This window comes from Polypterus senegalus, chromosome 7, assembly GCF_016835505.1.
Source record: "Polypterus senegalus isolate Bchr_013 chromosome 7, ASM1683550v1, whole genome shotgun sequence".
NCBI lineage: Eukaryota > Metazoa > Chordata > Cladistia > Polypteriformes > Polypteridae > Polypterus > Polypterus senegalus.
The window spans coordinates 102,452,974-102,471,310 of NC_053160.1; the positions used below are offsets into that span (position 1 = coordinate 102,452,974).

General features: G+C 36.1%; 1 protein-coding gene across 19 annotated transcripts in view; it reads right to left on the minus strand.

Annotated features, from left to right (window-relative positions):
* Positions 1-18,337, minus strand: part of celf4 (CUGBP, Elav-like family member 4) — a 1,212,964-nt gene that overhangs the window by 125,075 nt on the left and 1,069,552 nt on the right. For 15 of the 19 annotated variants that reach the window (XM_039759134.1, XM_039759132.1, XM_039759130.1 and 12 more), the window contains 2 exons: positions 16,413-16,475; positions 510-590 (listed from right to left, as the gene is read on the minus strand). In XM_039759134.1, coding sequence (XP_039615068.1) covers positions 510-590; positions 16,413-16,475 — 144 coding nt within the window. The remainder of the gene's footprint in view (positions 1-509; positions 591-16,412; positions 16,476-18,337) is intronic. The other 4 variants (XM_039759122.1, XM_039759116.1, XM_039759129.1 and 1 more) reach the window with 1 other exon arrangement.

Here is an 18,337-nt window from a genome sequence, read left to right on the forward strand (position 1 = left end):
AATTTTTATAACTTTTTATGTATGGAAATGCTGATTAGTTATATGCTTTGCTGTTGCCCTGTTATATATAAAATTGGAAAATAAAAGTAAGTTAAAACTAAAGTGAACTGAATTTAAACCACAGCATGAGAAATGATATCTAACATAAAATGACTGAATGAGTTACATTTGTTAGTTTGCCAGAAAGACAGTTGTATTCCTACAATTCCTATTATTGCTGCTCTAATATTCAAAGAGATTTAGCTGGCCTTAACCAAACAAAGGCAAAAAAAAGATAATGATCATAAGCAAACAGCCATGGGCTTTGTTAGAATGAATGGAAAATAACGACAGAAGTAGTCAGACAGATCTTTTGAGAACAAACATCTAAAGTTACATTTTTTTTTTCAAGCAGTATTATACAGAATTTCACTGTACTCAGCAACTGTGACAATAAATGTGAACTGTGTACTGAATATATTTAAACACAACTAAAAGACTACATAAAAAACAACAGGAAAAACACTTACCTTCTCTCTGTTGCTGGGGAATCATGGGAGGAGGCTGTGCAAAGGCTTGGCTAATCTGTCCATATGCAGTAGGGTAAGCTGCTGAGACAAAAATACAGAATGCAAGATCAACTACACACTCAACATAGCATATGGTCATCCTCTCTGAATGAAACCTTCAAAAGAAGCTAACGGCACAATGGCAAGTAAATTCCTTGAAGAAGAGAAGATGACTCAATCTTCATTATTTAAAATAGTACTACTGTTGTGGAACAGGACAAAAAACACCATAGAGTCCCAGGGCATTGTTCCTTGGGGCTTATGTAGAGTATAAATGGTTTAACACTAGAATTACCAGAGCCTACGAGAAAACTTGTAAATCCGTTTGCACCTCTCCATCAGAGTCTTTTGTCCTGTAAATGTGCAGATTAAGACAAGCAGCAAGCAGCCTGCTATTCCATCCCCCACCGTCGCAGAATGTTCACTAAGTTCTCCCAGCTCATGCCTTGTTTGATTATCTGGGAGTGAACTGCTGGAGTTTTAGAGTGGAAATAATAGATCGTTATTTGCAACACTTGCATTTCATCTATGTTCCGTTTCTACAGTAATCTGTGTAAACACATTGTTAAAACAGAAACTTTTTTCATATTTTAGTAATAAATGTTACAAAAATAGAATGTGTGAAGCCTGAAGTCCAAAGATCAAATAAACACTTTCACAAAAGGTTCAAGGATAATACAACAGTTTCCGTGGAGTAGTGGTAAGATTTGCTGACTTGTAATCAAGGGGCCACTGGTTTGATCCCCACTGCCTCTTTTACTTGCCGTTTTCAGTAGTGAGCTGCTCTTATTGTTAATATTATACAGTACACACATACATTTCGTTTGCATATTTAACAGACCGTGTACATTTATAGTATTGTACTTTTTTTTTCCACTTCACTTCATGATCATGATGAATACTACCGCCCTAGGGATCTAACGTTGTTAGTTTTTATTTGAAACTGGGAGTAACTGTAGATGTGAGTGGTGTTTTGAGGCAATGGAACTGGACATTCTCTGATCTGGAGGGATAAAAGCTGAAACTCAAACACTGGTAAATCTGCCTTCTTCGTATCTCACCGTCACTTTATTTTTTTTTTATTCAGTTTTATTAAGTGTTCCTGCTCACGCAGAATTAGTATGCACCTTATGGTATATGATGTAAAAAAAAAAAAAACAGAGATGTAGGTATATATGATATTTGGAATTATCCATTTTATGACCTTTTATCAGGTCAGTTCAGACTTATATGCAATCATCAAATTCAAATGTTAACAATTTTCACACACGCAAGGACAGTTCTTCCACTCTATGCTGTGGTTTCTATTACACACCTGAAAGAAAGAGATGACATATGTGACATTTTGATGAAATCATTTTATGACCAGAATAGTATCAATCAGAAAACATCATCGCATTAATGCAATATCATTTGAAAACGAACAGCATCAGATAGGGTGTGAATTTATGGTGGCGATGTTAGTTAAAGTCAGATCACAAGAGGCGGGGGGTTTTAGAATTGGGGGATGTTAGAGCATGATTGTGATTGAGAGAATAAAACTGAAAAAAGGTAACTTTTACAAGTACCATAAATTTATACCCAATGTCCCATATATTTGTCTCTTTCTTTTTTTTCATGCACCAGAAGGTGTGAGCTTATTTAGTGCAGCAGGATCAACACACATGTACTGTGAAAGGCATGCACTGGGCCACTGTGAAAAGAAGAGTGTTCATGGCTCATATTGCAGAAGAACTTCGTCGTCGCATCTTACTAGAAAAGGTGATGGAAAAAGAAAAGGAGGATGCAACATCGACAAGCTTCTGTTCCAAGATAACCGCTTCCCCAGTAAAGTAAACTGAGTCAGTGTCAAGTGCCCTTTCAATGTAATAGAAACCACAGCATAGAGAAAAGTGTGCGCATTGCAACAGGTACACACATCCTAAATGTAGGAAGGACCAATCTTGCAGGTGGATATATGGGACATTTGGTATAAATTTATGGTACTTGTAAAAGTTAGCTTTTCTCAGTTTTATTCTCTCAATGACGATCACGCTCTAACACCCCCCAATCCTGATCTGACTCTAACTAACAGCGCCAGTGTAAATTCACACCCAATCTGACTCTGTTCGTTTTCAAATAATATTGCATTAGTGCGATGATGTTTTCTGATTGGTACTATTCAGGTCATAAAATGATTTCTTCAAAATGTCACATATATTGTCTCTTTCTTTCAGGTGTGTAATAGAAACCACAGCATAGAGAAAAGTGTGCGCATTGCAACAGGTACATATGTCGTAAATGTAGGAAAGACGGTTCTTGCAGCACGGAGGAAAAAAAAGAAAGACGAATATATGGGACATTGGGTATAAATTTATGGTACTTGTAAAAGTTACCTTTTTTCAGTTTTATTCTCTCAATCACGATCATGCTCAACACAATCCCCCCCACCCCCCAGCCCCTCCTGATCTGACTCTAAGTAACAACATCAGCGTAAATTCACACCCAATCTGACGCTGTTTGTTTTCAAATAATATTGCATTAGTGTGATGATGTTTTCTGATTGGTACTATTCAGGTCATAAACTGATTTTTTGAAAATATCATGTATACCTACGTCTGCGGTTTTTTTTTTTTTGACATCATACACCATAAGGTGCATACTAATTCTGCGTGAGCAGGAACACTCAATAAATCTGAATAAAAAAAAATAAAGTGACGGTGAGATACGAAGAAGGCAGATTCACCAACGTTTGTGTGTCAGCTTTTATCCCTCCAGATCACAGAATGTCCAGTTCCATTGCCTCAAAAACCCACTCACATCTACAGATATTCCCAGTTTCAAATAAAAACTAACAGCTTCAGATCCCTAGGGTAGTAGTATGTATCGTGATTGTGAAGTGAAGTGAAAAAAAAGAGGAAACTTTTAAAAGTACAGTACTATAAATGTACACGGTCTATAACAGTCACAAACCAAATGTATGTGTGTACTGTATAATATTAACAATAAGAGCAGCTCACTACTGAAAACAGCACATATAGGAGGCAGTGGGCATCAAACCAGTGGTCCCTTGATTACAAGTCAGCAAATCTTACCACTACACCACGGAAGCTGTTGTATCATCCTTGAACCTTTTGTGAAAGTGTTTATTTAATCTTTGCACTTCAGGCTTCACACATTTTATAGTTTATGCCTACATTTTGTAACATTTATTACTAAAATATGAAAAAGTTTCTGTTTTAACAATGTGTTTACACAGATTACTGTAGAAACGGAACACACGCGAAATGCAAGTGTTCCAAATAACGATCTATTATTTCCACTCTAAAACTCCAGCAGTTCACTCCCAGATAATCAAACAAGGCATGAGCTGGGAGAACTTAGTGAACATTCTGCGACGGTGGGGGATGGAATAGCAGGCTGCTTGCTGCTTGTCTTAATCTGTACATTTTACAGGACAAAAGACTCTGACGGAGAGGTGCAAACGGATTTAAGGTGGGCCGGATTTACAAGTTTTCTCTTAGGCTCTGGTAATTCTAGTGTTAATTGCATCCTAGAGGTAGGCCAATTACAGATATCTCCTTTTGTTGGCCTTATCTCTATTTTACACTGCATGGTAGGATTTTTCCACTTCTACATGTATGTATCTAAACATACTGTATAAAGATTAACAAACACTAGCTTTATATGCTCCAAGTCTAGATTACAAGAGCAAGTCATCCATCTAATGATTCAGCTATTTCACATTTTGTCCAAGTAAGAACTAAACTTGCTTAGCATCAAAGACTGAATCCTGTTTGTAATTCAATAGTTTCAAAGTAAAATAAAATTAAAAAAACAAAACAAGGCACAGCACCTACATGCTCCTCAGATTTTTCTAGTGATGTCAAGTCTGCTTTGTTGTCTACCAGTCTTATTCTTACTAACTCCAATACATTTTTTTGTTTTGTTTTGCTATATGTAATTTTGTATATTTGAAGACCAACTCCTCTCAATGACATAAAACAGCAAACAGAAAAAGGAACATAGTAATATATCAAGTAATATAATGTACAGAAAAGAAAAACAACATGCACCAATTTACAAATAATGTGCATAGTATACTATAAAATCTAAATTTTACTGTAACAAAAAAATAAATAAAGATGTCCTATTTCATTGATTGACAAATGTCTTCATATTATCACATGGCTTACAGTGCTAAATCTATACTAATAAAAGGCAAAGCCCTCACTCACTCACTCACTCACTCACTCACTGACTCATCACTAATTCTCCAACTTCCCGTGTGGGTGGAAGGCTGAAATTTGGCAGGTTCATTCCTTACAGCTTCCTTACAAAAGTTGGGCAGGTTTTATATCGAAATTCTACGCGTAATGGTCATAACTGGAAGCAGTTTTTCTCCATTTACTGTAATGGAGATGAGCTTCAACGCCGTGGGGGCGGAGTTTCGTGTGACATCATCACGCCTCCCACGTAATCACGCAGTACATAGAAAACCAGGAAGACCTCAAAAAAGCGCTCAAGAAAACATGCATTATATAATTGAGAAGGCAGCGAAACAATAAGAAGCGAGCGAGTGACATATACAACTATATTCATGAGTTCTGCTACTTCGGAAACAAAGCACGATGTAAACCTACACTTTAAATTAAGTTCATAGACAGGCTGCCGCTGGCGCTTGTAATTTAGTGCCTGCCCATATAAGGCCGTCCGTCAGCGGCAATCCAATAGCAAACTGCCACGGGTAAATATTCACGGGTGAAGGACTGTCTGTGCTTATGGAGAGGAAGATGAGATGGTCAGGGTGGTGTTTGACACAAACTCAGCGAAACTGCGAGAGAAAGTTTTAAGTGCCAGGACTAAGGTAACATTAAATACAGCCATGGACATAGCACGAGATGGCACCAGCACAGCTGGGAACCTTCGATGCAAGTACACCGAGTGGCTCACGGAACTGACGCAGTGCACAGATAAAAGCAACAGTTCCAAAGAGCTGAACAAAACCGAATTACACAATTGAAAAGGCAGCAAAAATATGAAGCGCCTGATAAGCATATTCATAAATGCAGCTACTGTGGAAACAAAGCACACGGTGGAAAAAGTCAATGTCCCGCTAAAGGAAGACAGTGTAAAAAAAACCTGTGCATGCAGTGTGTCAGGTCTCAGATAAAGAAGAAGACGAGCTGTTTATTGATGCAGTAAGAAACGAATCGATGAATGAAACCTGTCATCTTTACAACAATTGACAAACACGGAATGTAACTTGAACACAACACATCCTACAAATACGAACCTGATTGAAAGAAATAATGATAATCAAATCCTTGATGACAGCAACACTCAGTAACACTCACAAAACAAATACTGTATATTGACAGTCATGTTACGTTATTTTTAAAATGTTCCCTTTTCTTTTTCTACCTTTTTTAACACACTACTTCTCCGCTGCGATACGCGGGTATATATATATGTATATATATATATATATATCCCGCACTACATACTCGAATAATGGATACTTTATTCGCCATCAATGATTGTTTTGGTAAAGCCATACTCAGTGTATTCATTAGATGAACGGTAAAAAGTAAGAGCGAGGGAGGATGACTCATTGAGGCATGCAGGCTGTAGTGCGCCAACTCTATCTGAATTGCGCGATCACATTTGAAAAATATATCTTTTCAAGTTCTATTTAGTCCATATGTGTCAAACTCAAGGGTCAATACATCCGCCCGGCGTAATTATATCCGCCCGAGATCATTTTATATACTGTATTATTGTTATTAAAGCCCGGTATATGAAGCGCTGGTAACACAATAAACTACAGATCCCATAATGCAGCGCTTCAGCTGCCTTGCGAACACTTACTGCGTTAATCAAGTCTACCTTATGATGCGGCAAGTTATTGCGAAGCTAGAGTTATTGTGCACTGAGTTTGCACGGCGCTTTGGTGACTTTGAAGAACAAAAAGTCCGCCTACATGCGGCTCGAACCTTGTGCATGTTTGGTAGCACATATCTGTGTGAGAAGCTCTTCTCAGTGATAAAGACTTAACAAAACAGCACACAGGAGTCGCCTCACTGATGAGCACCTGCAATCCATCCTGAGAATCTCCACAACACAGAACCTCACACCAAACAGAAACGAACTTTCTGGCCAAAAAAAGATGCCAGGCGTCCAGCTCTAAAATGACATATGAGCAAAGACAACTGAATGATTTGATTTTTATTGCACGTAAGAGCGGAGTCAACGTTTTAACAAACAGCGTATTGCACTGATACGAAATAGCTGTGTGTGTATATATGTAGATATGTATGTATATATATGTTTATATATGTGTGTGTGTGTGTATGTATGTATGTGTGTATATATATATATATATATGTATATATATATATATATATATATATATATATATATATATATATATATATATATATATATATATATATATATATATATATATATATATATATATATATATATATATATATATATATATATGTATGTATATATATATATATATATATATATATATATATATATATATATATATATATATATATATATATATATATATATATATATATATATATATATATATATATATATATATATATATATATATATATATATATATATATATATATATGTATGTATATATATATATATATATATATATATATATATATATATATATATATATATATATATATATATATGTGTATGTATATATATGTATGTATGTATGTATGTATGTATGTATATATATATGACAACAACACTCATCACTCACAACAGTGGCAAAACAATTACATTGACAATCAGGTTACGTTATTTTCAAAATGTTTCCTTTTCTTTTCATTGCTTCTTTAACACACTACTTCTCCGCTGCGAAGCGCGGGTATTTTGCTAGTAGACAATAATAGGCAAAAAAAAATACACTATTGGAGCAATTCTAATTATGGTTTATGTAATATACATTCATAGGGAAATTTAAAATGTAAAACCTCTGAAATATTGCTGAAAACATCTGTGCAGAAACAGTACATTCATATCATGGCCTGCTTTTCACTACCTTGTAATTACCAATTGGCATCACTAAGATATTTAAAGCATGCAATTACATAATTTTAGGACTTGAATGCTGACCAGGAAATTTTGAAAATAGACAAATGTATATACACTTTTTCATATATGTCCATAATAAGCCCTGTGTAAGTTGTACAAAATGCAATGTGCCATCCACACTGAGTGAACTTGGATTTTAAAAGATGGAAATAATGTGCTTAAGGTTTATCTCTTTACACTTGCTTTACAATTTTTCAGTTTTTATAGGAGGATTGAAAAGTAATTCATGTTTAAAGAAGAGCTAAAAAGGCACGCAAGACAATTTGATGAGGCATAAAACATTTCATTGTGTTAATTCAATATAAAAGGAAAATTGAATATTTTAATTATTTTAAGACATAAACAAATTCATTCTGTGAAGGTGTCTTTCTAGCAATGTGTGTGCAGTCGACCGCTCCGATTACATTGGGAAAACCGGACATTGCTGCAAATTGCGCTTTGATGTTTGCCTGCTCAACCGTAGTGTACGTAAATCTTATATATCTGCTTGATAAGCAGATAATACCATCCCATACAGCTGGCATGGCACGACTCCGTGATGACTGAGAAATACCGGATCGGTCAGCCAGTGACTAAAAACCCGAGAGTGGATAAAACTTGCAAAGGAGCAGGTAGAGCACAATTCCTCAAAGTCTGCCTTTGTAAAGCCGGCGTCAGTTCAGCACATAGCTCCAAGAGGATTGTTCTTGGAAATCTAAACTGACTTAGAAGCCAGTCATCATCATGTGTCAAGAAATCTGTATGATCTCGGAATACGCGTTCTCTTCTAATCCTTCCATTTGCAAGGTCCTCTAGCAATGCTAAAGCAGCCATGCCAGTGGAATAGTTTGGCCATTCTGTGCACCAGTATATTGTTACAGGTTGATTACAATCAGGTGCCTTAAATTTATGAACGATATGCGGTTGATTTCAGTGTATCTGATAAATCTGCTGTCGTGGATGTGGATCTAAGAATATGTTAACCACACAGGAACAGTAGCACTGCTTTGACGCTGGGTGCCGCCAGTCTGCAAAACCGAGCGGAGAACTTGCGTACGACAAGGTATGAGGTACCGTGGAAAATTGCGTGGCTTTACGCCAAGTGTAGGCTTTATACATCGCGATTTGAACATGGAAACGTTCAGCATTTCTGTGCTTACGCACCGTTAATACATGAGGCCTCAGGACTGTAATCTTGTACTGATTGGTATGCAATAAACGTGTACGTTTTATAAAGATGTGGTTTCCGGCTGGTGGTGTCCGGGCAAGTCGCACAATATACATTTTCATTTCATTACAATATGTTTTCTTTTTGTTTTATTGATTACTTTTTATACTTTTGTTATTAATTTTTTCTTGCTTCCCTGCTTTTCTTGTTAGTTTATAACTTATTAATTATAAGCAGGCTCTGAATTTTGTATTTGGTGGGTGCCGAATCTATCTAGATTCTGTTCAAACATTATTTAGCAATATTTTGTCAATTACTTAATGTTACAGAAATAGCTTAGTGCCTACCAGAATGTTTCAGTTATACTAGTATCAAAAACCTTGGCTAAATGATGATAGTTGCAGACTATCAGACTTTAAGACTTCTAATAACAAACTAAGTTTTATATTCAGGCAGTAGAACACTTGTGAAATAGAAATTTGACTTCAGAATGGCTATCACATGAGCAAAAAAGTTTGATTTACATTTTACAGGGCCTACAAATTTATCACTACATTGGATTTCCTAATGGAAAACCACAAGTTAAAAAAAGCAGGTTTAAAAGAAAACAAATAACCCTCACTTATGCCAATTATGAATCTTAGGGTTTCTAAGGTGTGCTATGCCAATCCAAGACAACACTTACTCATCACCTGTTAGTTACAGTATAATAATACACCCAGTACAGTATGACCACCACATAATCAAATATGAAGCTAATACCACAGGAATCCAGCTGATGAATGGTAACAATAAGTTTGCACCTAGGGATTAGTTGACAAACTGGTACCATGACAAGAACATGATGTTACAAAAATAAATGAAGACATGCTGAACCTCAGGAAGGTACAGAGAGAGAGAGAGAAAGAAAGACTGAGTCATGCTCCAGTCAGCATCCATGAAGTAACAATGGTTAATGCTTAATATCTGTAAAACCTGATGTTCTGGCCTTGGCTCAATAACACTGAATTTACAAAGAAAGCTGGATCAGGATGATTCCATGTTTGCAGGTAACTGAGGAAATAAGGAAGAAGTGAGCTAATACACATTCATTCTCTTTCCATCTTCTATTATGTGTCCAGATGATAACAGACTAAGCATGTCAGTTCAGCCAGCCATGTCAACAGTAATCATTTCTACTTCCTCCTGAGGTACTTCATATAAGGTGACTAAGCCCTCCAGTATGTTCTGAGTCTAACTTCCATACAGTGTTTGGCGTACCTTCTGTGAGAGATAGCAGGCAGCACTCTTACCAAATGCAAAAAAACACATTAAAGTCAGAGGAACAACAATACTTATCCTGGGTCCTCTCAAAATGTCCATTTCCCTTCCAAGTCATGAACCCAATGCAATTATCTAATCCTAGTTATTTGGAACTGCTCACTGTTCCAACCACTATTCATACTTTTTAACAATAGGTAAAATGGAGATCAAGATTGATCACTAAACAAGGAGCTTCTTCCAAGGACATCATATCTCTTATCATCTTATCATAGCTCTTGTTTCACTGACATTATCAAGTACAATGCCCAGGATACTACTGACACTGCTCACACCCTTTAGTAAATTTCAAGAACACCTCTGCTCTTACATTTAAACATCAGCAAAACCCCAAAATATTTATTTTCCTCCATTTCTGAATTGTGATCAAGAAAATATAGCAACTATGCTAACTACTGGTATCATTGCGTATTGTACAAACACAGCCATAAAATATATAATACCAGTGTTGAGTTGTAGCTGGCTCTGTTCGCATCACTCAGCAAAGTCTGCCCTTTAATTGTGTAAACTGAGGCCAGCTGGTCATTTCATCAATCACTCATAATATTACAGAGACATCTACCTGCACTGACTGTAGCTTAACTCAAAACAAAAAAAAAAATATCATGTAATGCAGACTTCATACACATGATCCTCACAATGCTTTGTTGATGTGCAGGTAGGACCCTGGTAGGGCTCATGATGTGATATGTCAGAGCTATCATTTGATAGTCATTTAAGATTTACATATTTTCATACTTGTCATGTTTTCCACACCTCAAAAATCCTTTCCATGCTTAAGCTCATTTGAAAATTTCTTTGAGAACTGCCCATCTTGCTCATCACTCACCTTCATTGGGTTGATACCATCGGGTGAATAACATTGAAAAGGAGGTCAAGCAGATCTCCACTTTGCCTCTGTTCTGTAACTGGACTTTTCAAAGTGCTGTAGGGAAGTGCAGCCTAGTGTTTCAGGAAATTAACCTTTAACCTTAAGGTTGGCAGATCAGTTCCTTCCACTTACATTAAAATATGAAAAATACTATATTATACTGTACATCTGCAAATGCACAGCACCATGTAATAGTGTGCATTACAATAAAGTGTTATATAAAACAATGGTTGTGGTTATTAATTAGATTGCCCTTATTTTCTAACAACTTCAATTAATTTCTTTTGTTTAAACATCAAGACCTATTTAAGCTACTTGTGAGGAAAGAAAGAAAGAAAGAAAAGGCATAGCTTCATAAAAATAAATATTGAGGAAAAAAATGTAAAAGCAACAAAGAAGAATGTTGTTAAGTGAAGAAAGGAAGGAGATCACTCTGAGACTTCAAGGAACAGTCATGAATTGAAACCAGAAAATAGACCCTTTTCTAGAATGAGTCAGTCCCACTGGCATGGCTTTTAAAATGCATAGTCCCTTTTTCTGCAGAAATGCATTTCTTCCTGTGACAAGAGCATCACAATTCACATTGATGTCCCTGTTCTACAATGAGATTTAATGTGCAGCAGAAAAATTTGTATTAGGTACAAAAAAACTCTGAGCTGCAGAGCAGGGATTATTTAGGCTCTTTCAAAGTGTCATTTCAGAATTTCAGAGATACCTACAATTACATAGCCTCTCTGCTAGGCTTCCTAATGCCAATAACTGAAGATGTCAGTGTCGCTAAGTCTTTCTTCTAGTCAGATACACAATTCTTGCTGGCACTTGGCCTTAGGATTTAGTCCTCTAGCACCCTTAAGCATTTCACTGCCTCTCTACTGTATAACTTGTTAAAATACTGAAAGGTTAAATTATTCATACTTGTCATTTAACCAAATTTGGGGTGCGGAAGTTTGTTTCACTGGAATTGTTTATTATTCTTTTACTCTCTTATGACAGCACATGCTGGTGCAGTAAAAAATGTTGCAAAAGTCCAGAAACCTGACTTTAGTTGGTAGCCAAGCAATGTCTGTGTGGAGTTTGAATGTTCTTGCTTATGCCTACTCTGATATGGCAGGCTCTGACACTGTGAAACCCAGTAACAGAAAAAATAAAAGAAAGACAGAATTCCAAAAACATCACTAGACATGATGGGACTTTAATCTTCAGCAGAAGACACTGAATACTGAAAATGACTCTCGCAAGGGAGGAATCAACTCTGGATGGATGCCAGTCCATCAAAAGGCATATACACACACCTATACCCGCAATCTGGGACAGCCCATAGTTACCGATCAATCAAGTGTGCACATCTTGGAAATGTGAGAGGAAAGCCATCTATTTTTTGCACATTCTTTTTCATATTCAGAGACACAGAGTGATAGCAAGATGGCCAAGACACTAAATGCACATGCACATTAAACTATCCATCCATTATCCAACCCGCTATATCCTAACTACAGGGTCACAGGGGGTCTGCTGGAGCCAATCCCAACCAACACAGGGCACAAGGCAGGAAATAATCTCTGGGCAGAGCGCCAGCCCACTGCAGACACTAAGCTAGTATCAGTCTAATTTAAAGTTACCAATTGAACTGCAATCAAAATCCTTGGACTAGGGAAGGAAAAGATGTCTGTGAAGGTAACCTTTCCAGACTTTGACAGAACGGGTAGTGTCAGTGAGTTAGCAGCACCACATTTTGCTGCAAATTCTCTAATTGGATCATCCTTATTTAATTTAAAACATGAAAAGCTCATTGAACAGCACATATTGATTAAAAACAAGGTAACAATAGATGGCCATTCAATTTTCCAAACACACAATATACATTTTAACAATTCATAGACACCAGCAGGTTGTGTAAATAGATGAAAATATGAGCAGATATTAAACTGGTGTACGTGACCAGCACACTAAGTAAAGGAACTGCTGGATGTTATTTTCTCTTTAGCATTGTTTGTGTGGGCTAGCTAAGACTGCCTCATGGCAATTTCTTTTCTTTGATGCGATTTCACTCCAATTAGAGCATGGCAGAATACTGTTTGAGATTAGGGACAGGGGTTCTTTCAGAATGAGATGAAAGAGAATTTGTGATGTTTGTGCAATAATCCCTTATAGTTTCAGTACAAGAACCACATGACTTGTGCCTCAGAAAGAAACAGATAAGAACTGTTAAACTATAATGCAGCAAGCACACACTACTGTTTATGTTACTGGACAGAATCATGTTATTCATATTACTTGGTGGAGTTAACAATCCTTAAAGATCCATAGAGGTGGTTGTGAGTTAAATGATAAACTTAGGAAATCAGAACTATACTGCACTGGTATATATAGCAGGGTCTTTTTTTGCAGTAAATAAAATAAAAGTTTGACAGGTAAGGTAGAAGCAGATTTGTCAGGTTTATAATGAGTCGGTCAAGTTTAAGTCCATTGAAGTCCATTGCATAGTGAGCATCTGACTCATAGAGCTTACAGAGCTGCATGTGCAGTTCCAGCTGTCTAGCATTTTAAATGAAGCCTGCAAGCCTTACTGCCATGTGTCATACTACAGAGAAAAGTTAACAGATGACTGAAGCAGAAAGCTAAGGCTACAAACTGTCTTTATACTGCTGGGACAGCCCCTATTTTTAAATGTCACATCCTGTTGTCCTTCATCATGCAATAGGTTTTGTTGTTTTAGCAAAGCCCTGCTATTACTCTGTCACACTCGTGCTAAGATGAAGGGAGTAAAATGCATGAAGTCAGCTACTGTCACTGCTGGGAGTGCTATAAATCACAAACTGTCAATCAATCATTATTTTATAAAACAGCTTTCATAGCAAGTATAATCACAAAGCACTTCAACCAGCAGCTAAAATCACAAAGCAAAACTTTTGAGATAACGCTTTGAACATTTGTGAAAGGAGACATTCAGTAAAATACACAGAACAGAGGCAGGGAAGTGAAGGAGCAGAAATGTTAAAAGCAGACACAAGAGCAAGGAACTCAAAGACTGGAATCCAAACAAAAATACACTTCACTTGTGATCGTATTTGTATTTAAAAATATTCCATGTACCCACTGAATGCTGTCAAAACATGAGTTCTTTAATTTTTTTCAGACCCAAAATGTACTCAATTTGTACCTTATTGCATCTGAGCCTAAACACAACTGCTCTTTTTGTCTTCATGTTGTGGAAAGTTGTTACAGTACAGAACCTATTAAGGCCTATATACAGTCCTGTGATAACAAGATTAGTGATGATTTAATTCTCAGTATAAATAAAACAAGTGCATAAGGCACAGCTTTGTTATAAACTCCCCAAGGGTTAGGGTTAGGGCTGAGGACATATTATTTCAGAACTGTGTATTATTTTCTTGATTATTGGTAAACCTGCCTATACTGTTTTGTAATAACTCCTGCAGTCTTTCTGATTGTGCCCTACATTAATCTGTCCATTGTCTTTTTCTTCTAGATATACTTTAGTACAAGTTAAGATGACTGCCATTTTCAATGGTTATCCCTACAATGGAGTGTAATCCTTGAGAGGATACATCTTCTCTAATGAGACATATGCATTATAATTTTGTTATATTTTTCCAAAGTGACCCATGTTTGCCAACACTTTAATTCATTGTTGGTGCTCCCATAAAAGAGTTGGACGCTCTAATGTTCAATGACAGATGGATTAGAAGTGGATTTTTTTTTTTTTTTTACCTTTACCTGTTGGTAATAGCTTGCTGTTGTAAAATATTATAATACCATACAATTTTGTAAGTCCAATTAATCCTGAGCAGGGTTGCAGATGGCTGAAGCCTATCCTATCAATCATAGGGTACAAAGCAGGAACATTCCCTGGATAACTGGCAGTCCATTTCAGGGTGAATACAAACACATGCTATGGCCAATTTAGAGTCACCAGTCCACATAACCTGCATGTCTTTTGTACTGTGGGAAGACACTGGAGCACCCTGAGGAAACCTACACAGACATGGGGAGAACATGCAAACTCACACAGGGAGGACCCAAGATGAGAATCCTGGTCTCCGTGCTAAATAGACAGCAGTGGTACCACAGTGCCACCATGCTGCCCAAATAGTTTAATATAAAAATGAATATTTAGCTGCTTCAGTATTTCATTTATATAAAGTAAACCTATTACATCCTGCTTTGTATGAGTTCAACATTGGGATTTTTGTTATCTGTTTTAGGTTTAACTCTAAACGTAAAGCAGAGTTCTTGAATTATGAACAGAAGTACACCAAAAAAAAAAAAGAGTATTCATATCAAATAAAACTAACCCATTTTTTAATAATGTTTAAAAGTGATGCTTGCACCCATTTAATATATTGCTCTGTTTAATTTTTGAAAGTATTTTCTATTACATATATTTAGCATATTGCTTGATTAATTTTATACTTTATAAGGTAATTGTCGTTTGTATGAAATAATGCATCATATTAAAGTCAACACTCTAACTAGCAGTATACACTTACACTACAAATAATCTTTTATACGTGTAAATATAGTATAATGATGAACTTAGGCTGAAACATAATTTGGCTGAAATAATCTTTTGAAACTTTACTAGGTCTGACAATTTCAAAATCAAAAAAATAGTGTTGATAAGAGAAGGCCACTAAGTGCCAAAAATAGCTTGTCTGTTCCTCACCACCCAAGATTTTCAAAATATCATCAACCCGAGATTTAAAGATCCTAAAGGTTCTGCTTTCAACATCTGTTCACTGATAGCTGTTCTCTATGAAAATTTAAGTTGAGTTACTAATAACGGGTTCATTAGCAGTCGTGTTCATGGCTAGGGCAAAGTGAACTTTGAAGGAGAATAAACAAAAAATAAAACATGAAAATTGCATTTTATTTCCTACATGATTAGGCTTTTTGGAAGAATTCATCCATTTTTTATTAAAAAAATATTTTATCAGGAAATGAAAATGTACCCCAAGGGTAAAGTGAAAACAAAAGCTGAATTCTTTGTGCTACTTATTTTTATTGTTCTAATGCTATTTTTACTGAAACCGGGAGTAAAAAGGGTGCTATGTAAGCAGACTTGAATTATGTTATGAATGAAAACATAAAAAGCCAACTTGACAGAACATTGCTCAAATTACTTTGCTTTTTCAGTATTAGTTTCTAGAATATTAATGCAATTATTTTATTCAAACAGAAGGTATAAAGGATAAAGCAATAGCAGTGGCCATTTTTGTCTGGAAAGTGTAATGATAAGCTAGTTCTTAAATGAGTAGATATCAAATGCTGTTCACATGTTGGTATCAGTGTTCATATGTTTCCTCAATCATTTTTCAACACATTGGAATTGTCAATCTTTCATTAAAATATGGTCATAACTCAAACAAGGCACATTTAAATTTTTGACGACCTGCATATTGTTGGACTCCTGCGTAGGCCTGCTGTAAGGGGTCTGCTGCTGTTGGACTCTGTGCTGTGGAAACAAACACACGAGAAAGACAGGTTTTAGTCTCCAGAGCAGAAGAGGTAGATAATTCAAGGATGAAAACTCAGTTAAAGAGATGTTCACATTATTCATGCAGTACTTTGAAAATCCTTAAAAAATAAGAAAAAATTATCAATTAGTTTCCAAGAAATAGAATCTCTACTACCTATATTTCAGATACAAAAATCACACCTCTGTGGAAACAAGCAGAAGCAGAACTTTGTTGCTTTTAGCACAAAATTTACAGCAGCAGTTTTGTAGATTATTTGTTAAAGCCTATTAGTGCTATACATTTAATGGGAAAGTTCTTTCTTTATGACATTTGAACTCATTATAAAATTTACCAGGATTTGTGTAGACCATATGCACCTAATGAAAAAAAATGCTTTGTCTTGAACATTTATTTCATTTTTTCAGCATGGAAATAACCTTTACCTTTTTACCCATACAAAGACATTACATCTACAAAAAACAAATAAACCTCAGTAGTATAAAAATCTTGCATGTGTATGGTATTTTTTCTCGCTCTTTCATGATTAAAGCATAAAGAAGAGGGATGCCTCACGCGTGGACAAACTGGTGAGGAAGGCAGGCTCTATTGTAGGCACGGAGCTGGACAGTTTGACACCCATGGCAGAGTGACGGGCACTGAGCAGGCTCTTGTCAATCATGGAGAATACACTGCATCCACTAAACGGTATCATCTCCAGACAGAGGAGCAGTTTTAGCGACAGACTGCTGTCACTGTCCTGCTCCACTGACAGACTGAGGCGATCGTTCCTCCCCCACACTATGCGACTCTTCAATTCTACCCGGGAGGGGTAAACGTTAACATTATACAATGTTGTACAATTATACAGTACAATATGTCTGTCTGTTATACCTTCATTTTTATCACTCCTTAATTTAATATTGTTCTTTATCAGTATGCTGTTGCTGGAGCATGTGAATTTCCTCCGGGATTAATAAAGTATCTATCTATCTATCTATCTATCTATCTATCTATCTATCTATCTATCTATCTATCTATCTATCTATCTATCTATCTATCTATCTATCTATCTATCTATCTATCTATCTATCTATCTATCTATCTATCTATCAGCAGTTTTTTTACTATTCATTTTTTTCAGATAATATAGCTGCATTATTGGAAGTTAGAGTTTTAAACATTGTTGCTTTCCATATTTCCTAAGGTAAATAAAACCTACAATTAAATTGTGAAATAGTGCAAACAATTTGAGACAAAAATTGTGATGAAATTTAATTTACAAGGGTTACTGCTGACATGTAAAGGAGCAGGTCACATTTGGCTTTTAGAATGCTATGAATTAAATTTACTCAGAGAAAAAATACCTTGGTAGTCTCACAAGTGTCTCCTCTTGAGTTTAATGGCAGTAAAGTCTTACAATGGGCTCAGATCTTCCAAGCAGTGTCTAGATTTTTTTTTATTGCAAATTCAAAGGATTTGCATTGTGTGCCCAGTAATATATGGTGAAAAGTATTGACTGTAGTTTGTGGTAATAAAACTCTTTACTATGATTACAAAACTGTAGTTCTTGCTTCTACTATTTGGCAGGTTCATTCCTTACAGCTTCCTTACAAAAGTTGGGCAGGTTTCATTTCGAAATTCTACGCGTAATGGTCATAACTGGAAGCAGTTTTTCTCCATTTACTGTAATGGAGATGAGCTTGAAAAGCCGTGGGCGGAGTTTCGTGTGACATCATCACGCCTCCCACGTAATCACGCAGTACATAGAAAACCAGGAAGACCTCCAAAAAGCGCTGAAGAAAACATGCATTATATAATTGAGAAGACAGCGAAACAATAAGAAGCGAGCGTGTGACAT